This window comes from Amblyomma maculatum, chromosome 1, assembly GCF_055883805.1.
Source record: "Amblyomma maculatum isolate TAMU_Amacu chromosome 1, ASM5588380v1, whole genome shotgun sequence".
NCBI classification, from domain to species: Eukaryota; Metazoa; Arthropoda; class Arachnida; order Ixodida; family Ixodidae; genus Amblyomma; species Amblyomma maculatum.
The window spans coordinates 114188674-114205452 of NC_139344.1; the positions used below are offsets into that span (position 1 = coordinate 114188674).

Below are 16779 nucleotides of genomic sequence, written 5' to 3' on the forward strand. Positions count from 1 at the left end.
TCAGCAGAGAGCTCTTCACGAATTAATCCGCGAATAAGCGCACGGAGGTCAGTGTCGGCAGTGAAACCAAAGGAAGTGGAATCAGACTGCAGGTGTATTGACTGTAGTTCGTCAAGGCGTTGGCAAGTCGATATGATGGTGTCGATCGTGGTAGGGTTCTGCACGGCCAGGGCGTTATAGGCGAGTGGCCCAATACCTTTAAGGACGTGCCAAACCCGCTCGGCCTCTGGCATGGTGTCATTTATGCGCCGACAAAGTGCAAGAACATCTTCTATATAAGAGGTATAGGTCTCATTGGACTGCTGAAGTCGAGCTTCTAGCTTCTTCTTGGCGGACTCCGTGCGAACAGTAGGAGCGCAAAAAATCTGGCGTAACTTTTGTTTAAAGGTAGCCCAGTCCGGAATCGTCGATTCATGATTTAGGAACCACGTTTTGGCCACATCCGTTAAATAAAAGGACACATTAATTAGTTTAAGAGAATCGTCCCACCGGTTGAAAGCACTGGCCCGGTCGTAGCTGTCGAGCCAGTCATCAGCGTCATCGCCGCAGAGACCGGCGAACATCTGCGGGTTGCGCTGACGGCTACTGACAGTCCAAGTGGCAAGGGGAGCTGGAGTCGAGTTGGTAGAAGCCGGAATAGCGGAGTGGCCCTCTTGAGTCATGACGGTGGTCGGGGTCAAACGGCGGCCAGAACGGAGCTCCAGGTGGATGCAGGTGACGAAGCAGCAGGGAAATCAAGGCGTACCTCCACCACGTGTAAGGTAACGCGAAGTTCGGACTTGGGGGATCAGGTTTTATTGCAGACCTGAAGCCTTGGTTGCACACTGCAGCCAAACACACTCCGCGATGACGATGGGTATCTACAAGAGGGAGCAGGATGAAGATGAAGCAGCACGTTCAGCCGTGTGGAAGATGAAGCGCCACACAGTGCTCACACCACTTATAACAATACCGGTTTTAGCAATATATCGAATATAACAATGGGCAGCCGCTGCACCGTCAGATTTGCCTTGTGTTCTATGATAAAATTAACCGCTTATTACAATGGTGTCATATATTATCGGTTATAACAATCAAATACGGTGACTGAAAGTCAATGTGGAAACGCGGCGACCACAAAAGCGCACGTGTATGCGGAGACGCTGATGCAGCGACAGTAAAAGAAAAGAACTCTGGACAGAGCGCATCGAGCCAGTGTACTCGTCGGGTGTGCCAGGGAAGCTTGCATAAGCATAGACAATTGGGAAAGTTGTTATTGGTTCATAATGGAAAGGTACAATGCAAAAAGACACAAGACAAAAAGAAGACTGACAGCGTACGTCTGTCCATCTTCTTTTCGTCTTGCGTCTTTTTGCGCTGTACCTTTCCAATAGGAAGCTTGCATGGTGCGGAGACTCGGGGGAGGACGGAGCACTTCCTCACGTGGAGAAAGAGGGAAGGTGTAAGGTGCTGCTTTGAGCGCTCAACTCGCATGCTCTCTGCCTCTGCACGGTGGAGCAGTCCATTCTGAGGGTGTGCTGACCGTGATGCACTGCACCATTCTCCCCTATTTGTTTTGTCCAGGTCCCTCTGCAATTGCATGTTTTATGGCAGGCGTGCAGCCGCGTTCGTGCACATGTCTTTCTAGCATGGTTCTTCTAGTGTGCCATCATCGTTGCCACGATCTTGCTGGCCCTAGATTTTCCGTGAACAGCAATGAAGGATCCTCCTTCAGGAAGCGTGACACAACTAGCGCAGAAGAGGAAGCGAACAGCAATACCGCTAGAATTTAAACGGAACATTGTACGTGAGCACAAGGACAGCGTAAAAGTGTGCAACTTGGTGCTCAAGTACAGCCTGACGTAACCGAAAGTATCAGCAATCAACCGCAACGCGCTCAAGATTGAGAACAAAAGCGATGTCAGGGCTGCGCATGCAATGGATGATGGCCGGAAAAGGGTTCGACACGAGGCCTACAATGACATAGAACAGGCGCTCTACCAGTGGTTCTTCAATCCCCGTGCAGCAAATCTGCTGATTAGTGGCCTGATTTTAGTGGAAAAGGCGAAGCACTTTGCATACCTCCTGCGTAACACCGATTTCCAGTCTGTTGGTGGTTGGATTCAATGGCTCAAGGAGAGACATGTAATATAGTCTGTCTACAAGGCAGTTGTAGGTGAGGCATAATCGCTCGATCTCGACTCTAGGCAGAAATGGCTTGAGGAAATACTTTCCTGCATCCGAGTCCGAAAGCATACGCGGACTGAAAGACGCACGCTGTCAAAGGTGATCCCTGTAAGGGCAGCAAGCAAAGCAAATTGCACGTGACTGTTTTCGTGTGTGCCAACATGGACGGGCAGCGACAAGTGCCCAGACTTCATCATTGGGAAATCCAAGTATCCCCGCTGTTTTTGTAGGGCCGCGAGGATCCCTGTTCGCTACCGTCATAACCGGGAAAGCATGGATGCCGCACGGACTTTTCCCGAGAGTGGCTGGTCGAGTTTGATCAGTGGATGTTGCGCGAAGGCAGGAACATGGCATTTGTGCTCAACAATTGAACTGTGCACCAAACAGCTCAGAAGCTCTCGTATGTGGAAGCTTTTTTTCCTCTCACCTAACACCACTGCAGGCTTGCAGCCTATGGATGCAAGCGTGATTGCTTGCTTCAAGGCACTGTATCGCCGACGTGTTTTGAGCAGGCTCGCGCTGAACCTTGACATTTCTGTCCGAGAATGCCGACTGGCACTAGACTTGAAGGTCTCGCTCTTGATGGCAGTGCAGTTCATTTTTGGAGCATGGGCAGAAGTTCCACCACCATCATGAACTGCTTCAGGAAGGCGGGCTTTGCTGGGGATGCCGGCGACGCGGAAGGCCACGAAGCTCCTGCCGATGCAGCGATGACCGAACTGGTCCACAGTGAGCAGTAGTGACAGCGAGGTGTCTGGACTTGAGGAATTTTTACATGCCGACGACGCAGTCGCAACAGATGAAAAGTTGACAGACGAGGGTATCGTCGCAACAGTCACTGGGGTAGAGGACGGTGACCTGTAGCGATCACAATGATGGCAAAGCGGAACCTGTGCAGGTTGCGTCTCATCAGGAAGCTTTGAGAATGATAGACTCTTTGCGGGACTTTGTTTTTGTTAAGAACCTTCCACTGCACTATGTTCAGCAGTTGGATCCCCTGCAGAAAAATGTAGGCCAGATTGCCGTGAAAATAGACAATGCTTACGGATTACTGGTTTCTTCCCGCCACGAAACAAAAAGTGGAAGCTACCTCATCCTCATTAAATATGTAGTCTATAATGTTTTCTTTGTTTTTTTGGCCTGAGCCGGTTATAACAATTATCTGTTATAACAATGATATTTCCATGGCACTTCAATATTGTTATAAGTGGGTTTGACTGTATATCTCACTTCTCGGTGGATACCCTGATTAAGATAAAATTAGATGTACAGTGCTGCGCAAAAGTGGAGAGACCACGCGGCCCGCTACGATTGCTGTTTTTCTGCATAATAGTGCACGCCTTACAAATGTGCTCTCAGGTCTTCAAAACAGCTGTTGTACTGTCAGGAAACGCTGGCATGCAGTTTTGTGAAATCGCGTTGTCTTCCCACTTTTGCCCGGTACTGTACATATGGCGTCGGTTCGAATCCTTGTCGCAAACTATCTTTTAACTCGACTAGCAGATCGATGCGAAATAGGAAGAGAAATGGTATAGCACAACCCTAAATATGCTGCACAAAAAAACTGCTACTTCACAACTATGATAGGTAGTGAGGGGCCAGCATTCGATCACCGATGACACCGTCGCAGCTTTTCCGGATGCTTCCTCCTACATAGAGGCATGTCCCGCAAAAAAAAAGAAAGAAAAGAAAGTTTCTCAGTGCTAAAAATGAATGCACAGATAGACACGGACAGGACGTACACTGCATGATTGTCAGTGTCTATTTGTGTGTGTTTTTTTTAGCGCTGTGGAGCATATGCACCAACTATATAGCTCAATAATTACTTTACTTGAAAGCAAAGAACCTTTTGAGGCTCAGTGTACCCATCAAAGCCAGTTGAGAAGCTGGTAGTAAAGCTGGGAAACACATTAACATTCTTTTTGTTTTTAGATGCAACATGTGCAGCTACGAGCAGATATCATGATTAGTTTCCTACATTTTTCTCAGAAGAGGAAACTTCCCAAGATAAGGGTTGCGGAATGCATGGACATCTAATTACGACTTAACTGATTAAGTTTTATGCACTGACTGGGCTGTGTTTCTTCGTAAAAACGGTGAACAAGGAGTGCGGCGCATAGAGAGTTTCTTAAAATGAGGCGGTACCAGTAGCCGTGCACTGCGCAGAAACCTACAGCAAGGCTTTTTCAACACGTGCTTGCACAAAACTTTCTGCCATAAGGACTTTCCAGCTGCTGCTTTGTGTTTTTCTTTTTTTTTCTCTCGATTCGGCCATTGGCGATACTTGTTTTTGTTTATGTCGCGGCACGCTAACGTGTGAAGCATTGCTGCGGCCCGTAAAAGTTTCCACTCTTAACATTTTGATAAAAGAGATGCAGCAGGCATTGCCGCATCAATAACCGACGTGGACCCAATAGCATTGCTCCCATACAGGCTGGAGTGTCTGTAGCTCGTCTGCTTGTGGTAGTGCCATCTGTCGATGCATAGCAGGATATTTCACCTTCGCCGCTTTGGTCACGACACTAGGTAAACCTTCTAGCCTCTAGATATTTTAAATGCAGGGAGGTAAAGCTGAGTTGGAAAAGAAGTTCCTCCCACTTAAGAATGCCGCCATCTTGACCGCCATCAAGCTCATCACTGTGGCCAGCACAGCTTTTTCTCACTCAGTCAAAAGTGAAAGTTTTATATTAGAGTTTTAAAAACTGTGGTAGATAACATAACATTATGAAATTATGCATTTTTCTAAGTTTTAAAAAAACCTTTCAAAAACTGTTTGGGCATAAGGAGTTCCTATAGGAAGGTTGCGAACCATGTTCGTGAGCAGATGCTCGTCAGTTGTCGTTTTCAAGTGTCGCTTCAGTTTGCATGCAGATGCAAAGTCTGAGAACTTGCAATAAGCCGTTTGTAACAAAGAGCCACTTGCACTGTCAATAATGATGGAACCTTAGTGCGTTGTATGCAAGGCAAAGGCTCCAAAAGGATCTGACATATGGGTACCCTGCACCCGCTAGGCGCCGCCACCGTAGAGGCTGTGTTCAGTGCCCCAAGTGGCCGGTTAATCGTCCCTATCATGAAGGCTCTGTCCACGTCTCCGCAGGGATGTCGTCTGCTAGTGGTGTGCCGCAGATTGTAGAGGCGGGACTTGGATCTGTTAATGGGGTGGCAAAATTCTCTTGCGGCGCAATATCGGTAAAGGAACGAAGCTTTTTGAAGCAGGCCATGTGCACGACGTGACGGGAGATAATTTCGTATGATGAGGTGCAATAGCTTGGTGCATTGCGTACACAATCATCAGTGCGCTATCGAAAACCATAAAATTAAAAGTAAGAAATATATTTATCTGCTGGCTTTTAACATGCTGACTGTCTCACTGCTAACTTTATGCAATGCAACAACCGGCCTGGATTACCGCTACATTCTTGCAACTTAAAGTGTGATAGACAGGAACGGCAACTAAACATGGAAGAAAAACGGCGTTTCGGAATCTACTTGGCTCTTTCATCAGGTGTAACTGCAAGCGAGTTTGTGGTGGTGGTAGGGGTTTAGTAGAAATAATCAAAGAGGAAGTAAAGGAATGTTGCCGGCCATGGCCAATTGGTATCTAATATCTTAAGCGCGTGGGCTTCAGATGGCAGAAAGAAAGGGGGCAGGATGCAGGGAGTTGCAGCTTAATTTCTTTTTTTTTTTATCCCTCAATTAGTCATACGGCACCGAATGTAGCCCATGGATGTAAGATGTGGGGTGGGGATCCTGGGTACAGTTTTATGTTTCCTTGCGCCTGCTATGATTCCAGCAAGAGTCTCCTGCGTGAGCACAGCTCTGTGTCTAGCACAATGTAGTTGTCTTTTTCCAAGCCATTCTTGCGTTGGAATGTCTCGCAGTGTATGGCCACCGCGCTACAGTCTCTGCTCGTCTGCGTGCCGTCAGCGTTGTGCTGTTCCATGCTTTGGGGAAATTTCGCTCTTTTGTAGACTGAGGGGAAAATACTTGTGTAGTAGGACGGGTGCTCTTCGTTCGATTTTGCATTTCCCACGAAATGGCTGCTGCATATCTTGGATCTTGCTGAAGGCACCCAATCCGTGCCACCTTCACTGCAGAGGTTAACATAAAAACAAATAAGCAGCATACTCTGCTACGCGCATGCAATGAATGATCTATGGCACCTTTATCCAACATCATGTATGTGCAGCATGCATAGCAAATGCCAAGAAACATCCCTTTAGCGCACTTTAAGACTTCAACAAGTGCCTACTTCTACTGCATGATGTCCGTTAAAACAAAAAAAAATTCGCGACCAACAAGGCGAATCCAATGCTGCCGTCGTTCCGTCTCCCAGTGCCGCTTTGGGAAGGCAAAAAATTTTGTTCCATCAGGCGAATTATGCAAGTATTGTTGCAGCCTACAACACAAGCAGTGTGCCCGGCTGTTTTTATGCAGCATTTCTGATTGAGAGAGGTGCACAGAGCTCATTTGTGACGACGCGCGCAGCACGGTACAGCATTGCGGTCGCCGTCGTCTGCTTTAGCATTCATGATATGGACGCTCTCACTGCCGCGAGTGGTGCACATGTCGCTCCGGAGTTAGATGCGCAGGGTGCCTATAGCCTCACGCATGTGTGAGTAAACGTGCCGCATTGCACTTACATTTGCAAATTTCATGACAAGCTTTACTTTCCACAACGAGAGCTATGCACGAACAGTGGACTGCAAGGCGTGAAGACGTGTGAATAAAAACCTCCCGGAGGCAAGTGACACCAAGCGAACTGAACATTTTCATTTGGGGATTTTCTTACAGGAATAGCTAGACAAGTGGTTCAGCGCTGCGGGTTTGCCACTAGCTTAATTAGACCAAAGCACGATGCTCTACTCGCTGCATTCTGAACAGTCACGTATGAAAGAACACAGCACAAATAAAGTTAACAGTAAACACACACACAAGCACCCTTTGATATTTACTGTATGCAGCGCTGGCCGTCCATAATAAGCCAGGCAGGGCCACTGCTGTGGAATTCGTCGCTGTTTTTTCTATATTGTTACGGACGAGCAAGGAAGAAGAAGTGGGCAGTGGCGCGGGCAGGAGCGCCCACACTAGGCCCGCTAAAATTTCATTAAACGTCATCTCACTGTCATCGAACATCTTCTCTGTGTCCTCTGTTCTCCTGTTTTCATCAGCCTGCCGCCACGTAACATTTGGTGGATGTGCTGAGTACTTCATCATCACCCCCTCATCCTGGTCCGGAGCTTCGGTGTCCTGCGACGTCTTGCGCAATCGGCTGAAGGCTAGGAGGCATCGCATGGCTGTTCCCCAGCCTGCCGGACCCAGCAAAACCTTGCCATTCCTCCGCCCCGACCCCCCTGCCCCGACCACTAGACACGACGAAGGAGCGACTGACCCGAGATGCCACTCATGACCACAAGACACAAGAACTATTAGTGACCGACCCCACTGACCAGATGTGCCGGCCAAAGACCCCACGACCAAAGACACCGCTACACTTGTAGACATCCTCCCCTGCCAATGCCATGCGGTGCGTGCCTTGGCCTCCGTCATCGAGTCATGGTAACGTGTGGCCTGAGAGTGTCCTGGACCAGGTTCATCGGGAATCATCGTGCCGGCAAGCTGTTCTATTCTTCCTCTTTCTCTTCAAGCATCCAGACACGCCCATCATCATGCCATGGAATCAACATCAGTAAACTTCTCGTCCACGAACGGGACGATCGCTCGGTGGCCCCGGGTCATGTTACGGACGAGCAAGGAAGAAGTGGGCAGTGACGCGGGTAGGAGCGCACGCGCTAGGCCCGCCAACAATTCATTAACCGTCCTGCCATCGAACATCTTCTCTCTGTGCTCCTGTTTTCATCGGCTTGCCGCAACATAGCAATATTGTGCTCTTGTGCCAAAGCAAATTTCCCATGTGTTTTCAGGCACTTGGGAACAGAGAGGATGCGTGCGTGTGTGTTCGGCAGACGAAACACGGGCACAAAGCACGTAACAATCTCGAGGCTAGCCTGCCTTCAGCAGCATAAGGTTAAAATAGGTATGCAATGCAGCATACCATCAAAATTACACCACACACGGTGATTTTGCCATTGTTTACAGAAGCCAACAGCTATACACTGCACACCGTCATCTTACCGCGGTCTATGTTACTAGGTTGAAACCTTGTTCATCTGCCAGATTTAGCAAGTGTAAATCAACCACCAAACATTTTCCTGATGGCGGTGTTCGTGCATTCACCCTCCAATGCATGGGCATCTTTTCCTCTAGAGGCAGTATATGGATAAATGTAAACAGACAATATGGTTGATGTGGCGGGGCGCGGATACAGTGAGACGCACGGAGCATACAACTGACATCCAATAGGTTAAGTGCTCAGTTACAGCTTTAAATACCTTCAGAGATAAGTGCAAATGAAGAAGCAGCCAACAGGAAACTCCAAACCCACTTCTTTTTTTTTTTTTTTTTTTTTGCTTGTTTCTGCGACATATCTGGTGTCTAGAGTGCATTTGGTTCGAGATCTAATGTGATTGAGTTTCCCAAAACTCATTCGATGGCGAATGTCATTTGAGCCTAATGGCATTAAATGTTCTCGTGCAGCAGCTGAATAATGACATCTGCTAATGCCATTCGGTTCAAATGGCATTAAATTTTCTAGTGCCGCGGCGGTAACCGCGTCTTCTGTGCTAGGTCAATCTTTCAGGGAAAAAAATTTCAATCCTCTTTCAGAGATAAATGCCACGTTGCCAGTGTTCAAATCTTGTTCCTTCCAAATCATCCTTGTTTGTGGGAGATAAAATCAACCTGCACCAATGGTGTCTTGTTGGGAGGCTCATAATTTTCATTTCTTTCAATAGACGACTCTTGCATAAAATACTAATTTCATTGACTGCTATATAATCAGCTGTGCAGAATTCTCCTGAGCATTGTGTAAAAATAGAAATGCACATTTGTTTAGTGGCCAGCTCAAAATGTACCTTGTCCACTAGAAATGCCTGCTATCATCCTTTTATATTTTGTTGCCTTACCTAATTCGTGTGTGTGTGTGTGTGTGTGTGTGTGTGTGTGTGTGTGTGTGTGTGTGTGTGTGTGTGTGTGTGTGTGTGTGTGTGTGTGTGTGTGTGTGTGCGTGTGTGTGTGTGTGTGTGTGTGTGAGAGAGAGAGAAGTACTGAAGTTGCAGCCAGTCTTTTCAGATGTCATGCTGCATGCTTTCAGTAATGCACTGTTTGCTTCCATTTTCCAGGCTGGTGGAACTGCTTGGCTCGGGGAATTTGACGACTCTTCCCGATTCTAAAGGCATGTTCTTGGAGTTGAGCCTTGACCGTCAAAATGTCTGTATGGTGAATTCATCAACTGGCTTTAATCATTGCATCAAAGTCATTGTGGTAAGCCTTGAGCAGTCTGTAGTTTGGTTGGACAGTCAGGGCTGAATTAAAATACTTATATATTTTGCAGAACTATAACATTGTTGGGATCGACGCAGAATGGAAACCCACATTTGGATTGAATCCTTCGAGGTTTGTGCCTTTGATGTGTCACTACCAATTGAGCAACATAGTCGGTTACATCCTCCTTATATGTGAGATAAGCTCAAATCTACTGAGAATGTTTTTTTTTTTTTTTTTTCTCGTGTCTGGAGTTATCTGGCCTGCTATCCAGCTTTTCCTGGGTGATATGCTGGCATGTACAGGTGCAGACAAACGTACCCTGAGCAAACTATTTCATTCTAATTGCAATCACCCTTTCCGTGTTGAACATAACCAATATTTGTCCATGAAAAGTGAGCGAGCATCTGCTCCCAGCTTACACATACCGCAGCTGTCAGTTTCAATTAGCCAGCGCGTAAAAGACATCTGAAATCAATAGCATGCTCAGTTTACTTTTGTCTCTACCAGTACATCCTTGAGAGAAAGATATCGATAAGTGGAGGGCAGGTCATTTTGCTAGATTTTATCCTATTGTTATTATTTATTAATATTTATTCTATTGTTTCTTTTTGTTTGTTTGTTTGCTTTCGACACCAGTTAAAAATAATGTTGCGGTGCTGGTGTGGTAAAAGCCGACAACCTTGTTGTATGTATTGGAGTTAAAACGAGCAAAACATTCTGCAGTGTTCTGTGTTACACAAAGAACTAATAATGAAATTAATTCAGAGCTTCTTTTTCTGCACAGTGCTGTTTCTAGCATGACCATTTCAATCTTTATAGATTGGCTTTGATCCAGCTCGCCATCTGGGATAGGGTTTTCATCTTGGATATGCCAAAGCTTGTGACAGAGTTGCAAGGCTCAGACTGGGACAAGCTGTTCACTGAAGTGTTGTCATCGCAAAGAATTTTGAAGTTAGGTGAGCATGAAAAGGTCCATGACCTTTGCATACCTCTATTGCTAGCTCCCTTTGATATTTGACCGTTCATTTCTAGGTTACGGCATTGCAGAAGACCTCAGGCTACTTTCAGAGACATTGAAAAGGCCAAGTGCTCAAGTCAACAGAGTTGTGGAGCTGCGATCCTTTGCGCAGAAGGTAAGGATGTACAGAACATGGGTGATATCAAACTCGGCACTGTCTGGCGGTGTTCGGGGAAAATACAAGATGGTTAGGTTTCACAGGGAAAGGAAGGGAGCGTTTGATGGTGTGAAAGACTGAGAAAGGAAGGTTGGAAATTGTTTTACACAAAGGTGAATTCTTTAGTATTTTTTTACTCTGAACTGAGGGAATTGGTGCTTGTTGTACCAACTGCAGTCATTCGTTGTGATTGTAGACATTGTTCTCATGCCAGTTCGCGTTTTATCGTCGTGGAACATACTGGAAATTTGACAGAACCTCACAATTCGGCACCAGCTGATAATCAGCGTAGTGAGCTTATGTCAAGGTCAACTGCTGCAGCATGTTCGTTACATGGAGTTTTCAAATCCACATGCTTAAATGAGGGTGTCATTCGGGAATTGAAAAACTTATGAGGAATTCACTACATGGGGATTCGTTATATAGAGGTTTAACTGTGTATGGTTGGACATTGTCAGCGGACAGTACACCAGCACCTTGCTTGTCTAATTTTAGTAATGCATACTTTGAAGGAGTCGCTTGACGTACCTCATGTCAGCATAGTAGAAAATCATTTTCTTGGGAGTATTTGTCCAGTTGCATGTACCATAGTGGCTGAGTAGTATGCTAAAGTGTTACTTGGCTCTTTTTGTTCCAACAAACAAAGCTAGGTGCCTCGAAATGAAACCTTTTGGTTTGAAAACAAGCCTTGCGAAGAGGCTGACAGAATATTTCTTATTTAGTGTATCACATACTGTTTTGGCAGGCCACAACATTGTACTTCTGTTTTGGTTCGGCGGGACTGCTTCTGTCATCGTGAAAATACTGCCTAGCGCAAGTCATTCAGTGCACATGCGCAGGAAGCTAGCTGGGCGTCTTACCACTTTCTCTTCTATGAAAAGAGCGATATGTGAGTAAAGGAATGCATCAGAGGGGTCATAGCGAGAAAATGTGGTGTGACCCAGATGTGTGGAAAGGTGAAAAGCGTAAAAACGGCACAGGGAAAAGCTTAGCTGTTTCGTAATGTTGTGCAAAACAGGAGCAACATGTGGAGACCGAAACAAGCAGTGCATGCACAGAGTTTTGTGCCCTAAGCACATAGTACAGTGTGATGTTCGACACAGCGAAGTGCACTTGCTATTCCGCACTGTTACTGAGCAGATTTCAAAACAGCATTATAACCAGTATTTCGCTTTGCATGACCACATAACAAGCAGCATAACTATAATGAGTCCCACGAAATGCAACCGGTGGCTAGCATAAACCGCGTTACATCCGGTCCCACTCTGTGGACCCATTGCAAAACTCACAACTTTCCTGCATAGCAAATACCCCTTTACCATGGCGGTGCAGCCCATCGCTGAGGCAGAAGTTGGGTACAGTGCAGAATACTATGTCAAGCCTTATGTCATGCATGAAGCTGGCAAGCAGCATTCCTTCACTATTAAAAAGCGGAAGGGGAAAAAGAAGTGTTATGAATGATTCACAGGGAATGGACACTGCCATTTTGTCACAAGAGGAGTCTCCTGCTCTGCACGCAATTTCCACCCCCCAAAGGCTTGGCCGCCATGGTGAAGGGGTTTTCACTGTGCAGGGCAGCTGACTTACAGAGTTATACAAAAGATCCATAAGCGGTTTTGTTATAAAGGGTTTCTCTGTAGAAGGATAGCTTGGAGAGTTTTCATAAGTATGGTGGTACAACAGTAGAGAAGTGGCAAGTACATCAGTTTTTTGTCGAGAAAATAGGCTCCACAAATACACAGTAGAAGCAATGACGTGCCAGATGCATATGCTCAGCGAGTCAGCATCCGAGTGGCTCATATGGGTCACTTTTCATTAGTAAGCAGAATTTCTTGTACGGAGGTTGCAGTCAAACCCACTTATAACAATAATCATTGATATGACCGGGTTATGAAAAAAAAAAGGGAATGACAACTTCAGAGCATTCAAGACCAGAAAGTAACACTTAGTGTGGATTTCTTTGCAGACAAAAATCTGCCAGTCTACTTCAACGTTCACAGAATATTTCATTTACACATCCCTGCAGGGTGCCTAACTACTGCACATACCTGATTAGGGGACCTTTAGCAGAAATATAGTTCTGCAGTGACTCTTGCATTTATAAGGCCTCTTATGTTTAGGTTTGTCAATAGTGACAGCTGAGGTGTTTGCCTCGTTGTTGAAATCTTAATTTTTCATTTTTCACGATTGCATCAATGGCTTGCAAGAATTCGTCTCAACATGCCTGTGTCGTCGGTACATTGATGGGAGGTTCATGAGCCTTTGCATCGTTGGCATTGCCAGGTTTCCAGAAGCAATTCTTGTTGGGAAATGCGGTGTGCTTGCAGGATTGAGGGAGCAGTGATGGTGAAAAGGAAAAAAGAAAACCGTGCTCACAAGGCACATGCACCTCAATAACGAAAGCTCTCAAGAACGAAATTCTCGCTGCCCCAGTGAACTTCCATAGAGTTCAATGCATTGTCCCCCTCTCAACAGCAAAGAGTTTTTAAAAAGCAGTCCCGCGGTAATGAAAGTTTGAGGTAGTGATCTGCAGCATTTTTTGTACGTCAGCCAGTTGGAAACAGAGAAGGGGCAAAACTGCAGCAGCACACTCATCCGACAAGTCAAGCCCATTCATTTCTGTCAACAAGCACTGGCGCGGCCATTGCTGTTTACTTTCTGTCCTTTCGGTAATAATGATATCGATAGCAACTTTTTTTTTTCTTCTTTTTTCTTTTTTTTTTTTTTTTTTTTTTGCAGTGAAAGCCGGTTTTTGCTAGCCTGTTTGTTGGCAACTACGCACGCACATGACGTTTTTTGACACCGCAGCCAGAGCAACGAACCCTTCTTTTTCTTTTTGCTGCCACACCGACCACGCTATCTCGCTGTCCACCTCTGGCACGCCGATTTCGTCCGTGACTTGCTTGTGTCCAGTGTGTTTCTTTTCTTTTTTTTTTTTTTTTTTTTGCCTGTCGGAAACATTCCGCCTTTTATCAAAAAGCGGAAGTTTTTGACGCTGCAAATAAAGTGCAATTGTCGCCAAAGCTAAAAGGCAGAAAGAAGTCTGACATTGCAGAGGAATTCAGTATCTTGTGCAGCTCACTTTCTACGATTCTGAAAGCCAAGAACAGCATCATGGCGGGACTTCAGAACGGCCCGCACGCGCAGAACAAGACGGTGGCAACGTCGGTCTGTGAAGACGTCGACAAAGCTGTATATCAGAGGTTTCTTGCCAAGAGAGTGAACAAGATGCCTTTGTCTGGAAGCATTCTGCAGCAGAAGGCGATTGACTTCGTGTGCATTCTGGGGCACGACAAGTTTAAGGTAAGCACCGGATGGCTAAGCCGATTTAAAGCGCGGCACTGCATCGTCGCCAAGGTGTTGTCGGGGAGTCTGCAAGCGTCTACGCTGATGCAGCATCATCCTGGATGCAGGAAAGCTATGAAAGCATAATGGACGAATACGAGCCCTCCAAAATTTATAATGTGGATGAAACTGGCTTTTTTTACGAAATGTTGCCATCGAAAAAAAACGCTTGACCTGAAGGGACAAAAATGCCATGGAGGCATGCTGAGCAAAAAGCGGGTGATAATACTTTTTTGCTCAAACATGGACAGATCCGACAAGCGTCCCCTTCTCGTGATTGGCCGGAGCAAGACACCACGGTGCTTTAAACCGAAGGCTTCTGGTTGAGTACACTGCTAACCAGAAAGCTTAAATGATGCGCGCAATATTCTTGAGCTGGCTGGAAGCCTTTGATGGTGATATGCAAAAGCAGGGCAGATTTTTTGGATAACTGCAGTGCCCACCACATCGAAGGCGTTGTCCTGACAAGCATCCGCTTGATTTTTTTTCCTCCAAACTGCGCAATCGTTATCCAGCCTCTTGACCAAAGGGTTATTAAGAGCTTCAAATCTGCGTACCATAAGAGACTCATCCAGTGGATGTTGTTAAATATCAGAATGAAGCGACTAACAGAAATTGACCTATTTATGGCGCTGGAGATGCTTGTCGCGGCGTGGACTGCTACTTCGTCCACCCTTGTCCAGAATTGCTTCAGATACGCCGGTTTCGTGGCTGGTCAGCATGCCTTGGCAGAACCAGAAGCAAGTGTTCCTGCAAACGGTGATGATCTGCAGTCACTAATTGAAGCATGGGACGGACTTTGCGGTGTCGATGGCAGTGGTGCCAGACTCTGTTCCACTGGATGACATTTTGCATGCGGACGCCGACTTGATCGTGCACGAAGAATTCAGCGGCAGCGCTATTATCAACAGTGTGTGCATACGAAATGAGGAGAGTGACGATGAGGATGGAAAAAACAAAGCACAAGGAAAGCAAGTAAGCTCGCATGATGTGCTTGATGCTTTTGATGTTATCTGCATTTTCCTCGGCAACCACGATGACGACGAAGCTATGCATAGCTTATCTAACTGTGAAACCCAAGTCATGAAGCTCCTGCATAGCAATGTGAAGCAGAGTAAAATAAGCGTCTTTTTTTCATTAAATTTTTGTTCTGGAAAGAATGTGTGTGCTTACTTGTCCATTTTCGCGACAGCGAAGCTCTCGTGAGAACGAAAAAGTTTTCTTCCCTGGCGGTTTCGTTATTGCAGGGTTGTTACATATGATGCACATGGCTTATGCAGCGATCGGTGCCGGCACTTTTCTTAAAGGTGCAACCTCTGAAGGATTAATGGCTTCTTCACCGAAGAAGGCTTTGGAACTTCCCAATTCTCCTCCTCTACACATCTCTACAGCGCACAGCACTGATGTGTGCGGTCATGTGGCATTTTCACTTGTGCCGGGTCAATCTGTCAGTCAACTTCCATCAGCCTCTCCATTGTGAGCATCATCTGGCTAGTCTTGTTGTAGCATTTCCCTTATTGTCAGTGGTAACCGATGATGTGCTTGACAGCATTGTTATAAGCGATTTATTTTGCCCCAGAAAACATGGAAAAATTGATGGTGCATGGTAGTCCATTGCTATGTTTGATTTATTGCTCTAACCGGTATTGTTATAAGTAGGTTTCACTGTAGACCATAGCAACAGGGCCGCTAACAGCATCCTGTAGTTGGACACAACAATGAAGCAGCAAATGCCCCTCAAACAAAACTTCCCAGCCAGTGGCAATGACCGCTTCTTATGATGTGGATAATGTCTTTCGACCTTGGATTAACCATGGCGTCATGAAAGCTGGTCGACACCATTGGCTGAAGGGCCTTCTTTGAGTGGCATTTACCAGTTCGTCCTTTAGTTGTCTATGCTTTGTACCAGTCAGTACGAGAGACTTCAACTTATCACCCTCGGCGGCCACTTTTCGATGGAGGCGAAAAGCAAGGCGCCTGTGTGCTGTGCGATGTCAGTACACGTTAAAGAACCCCAGGTGGTCGAAATTTTCGGAGTCTCCACTACAGCGTCTCTCATAGCCTGAGTCGCTTTGGGACGTTAAACCCCACAAAACCAAAACCAATCAACTTATCACTCTGTTTGTAGCATGCAAAACATTCACATAGAGTTGAACTTTCAATATGATTTTGCAAGTGGGGCACTTGGTTTGCTGGCATTGAAATTTATTTGGCAGAATGCAAAAACCAGCACGCCATATTTTCCAGTGTATAAGTGACACCTTTCTCCAGGCTGCAATTTTCGCAACAAAAAACAGATAAATCGCACCAGTGTATAAGATGCACCCTTTCACTTGGTAGAAAACTCATTGAGGATCACATTGTGAGAAAGTGCAACGAAAACATGCTTGCGGTGACAGTGCTCACAAAGGTACATGTAGTGTACAGTACTTTTTCAAAAACGTTTTATTTTAATACATACACATGGTATACATATGTACTTACAGACGGCGTGTAGGCAAAACCATTAGAGAAAAAAAGAGCGGAGAAGGAAATGAGGACGATAGACCGGAGCAGCTAGAGGAAATCTGCTATGCCAACTATGCATTTGCCTGGCCTTCATGGTCAACTTCCTTGTCTGGAGCACAATGACGGCTTTGCGCCAGTCCCGGATAATTTTTTCATTAGCAGCAAACTGCCTTCCTGCAGCCCGGTACCCACGCTCCTC

The 16779-nt window shown here is 46.1% G+C and overlaps 1 protein-coding gene across 1 annotated transcript in view; it reads left to right on the plus strand.

Moving 5' to 3' along the window:
• The window catches only part of LOC146203535 (exonuclease mut-7 homolog), an 86080-nt gene that overhangs the window by 50694 nt on the left and 18607 nt on the right, over nt 1–16779 (plus strand). The window contains exons 10-13 of the mRNA XM_084588830.1: nt 9408–9549; nt 9620–9681; nt 10372–10508; nt 10585–10685. Coding sequence (XP_084444956.1) covers nt 9408–9549; nt 9620–9681; nt 10372–10508; nt 10585–10685 — 442 coding nt within the window. The remainder of the gene's footprint in view (nt 1–9407; nt 9550–9619; nt 9682–10371; nt 10509–10584; nt 10686–16779) is intronic.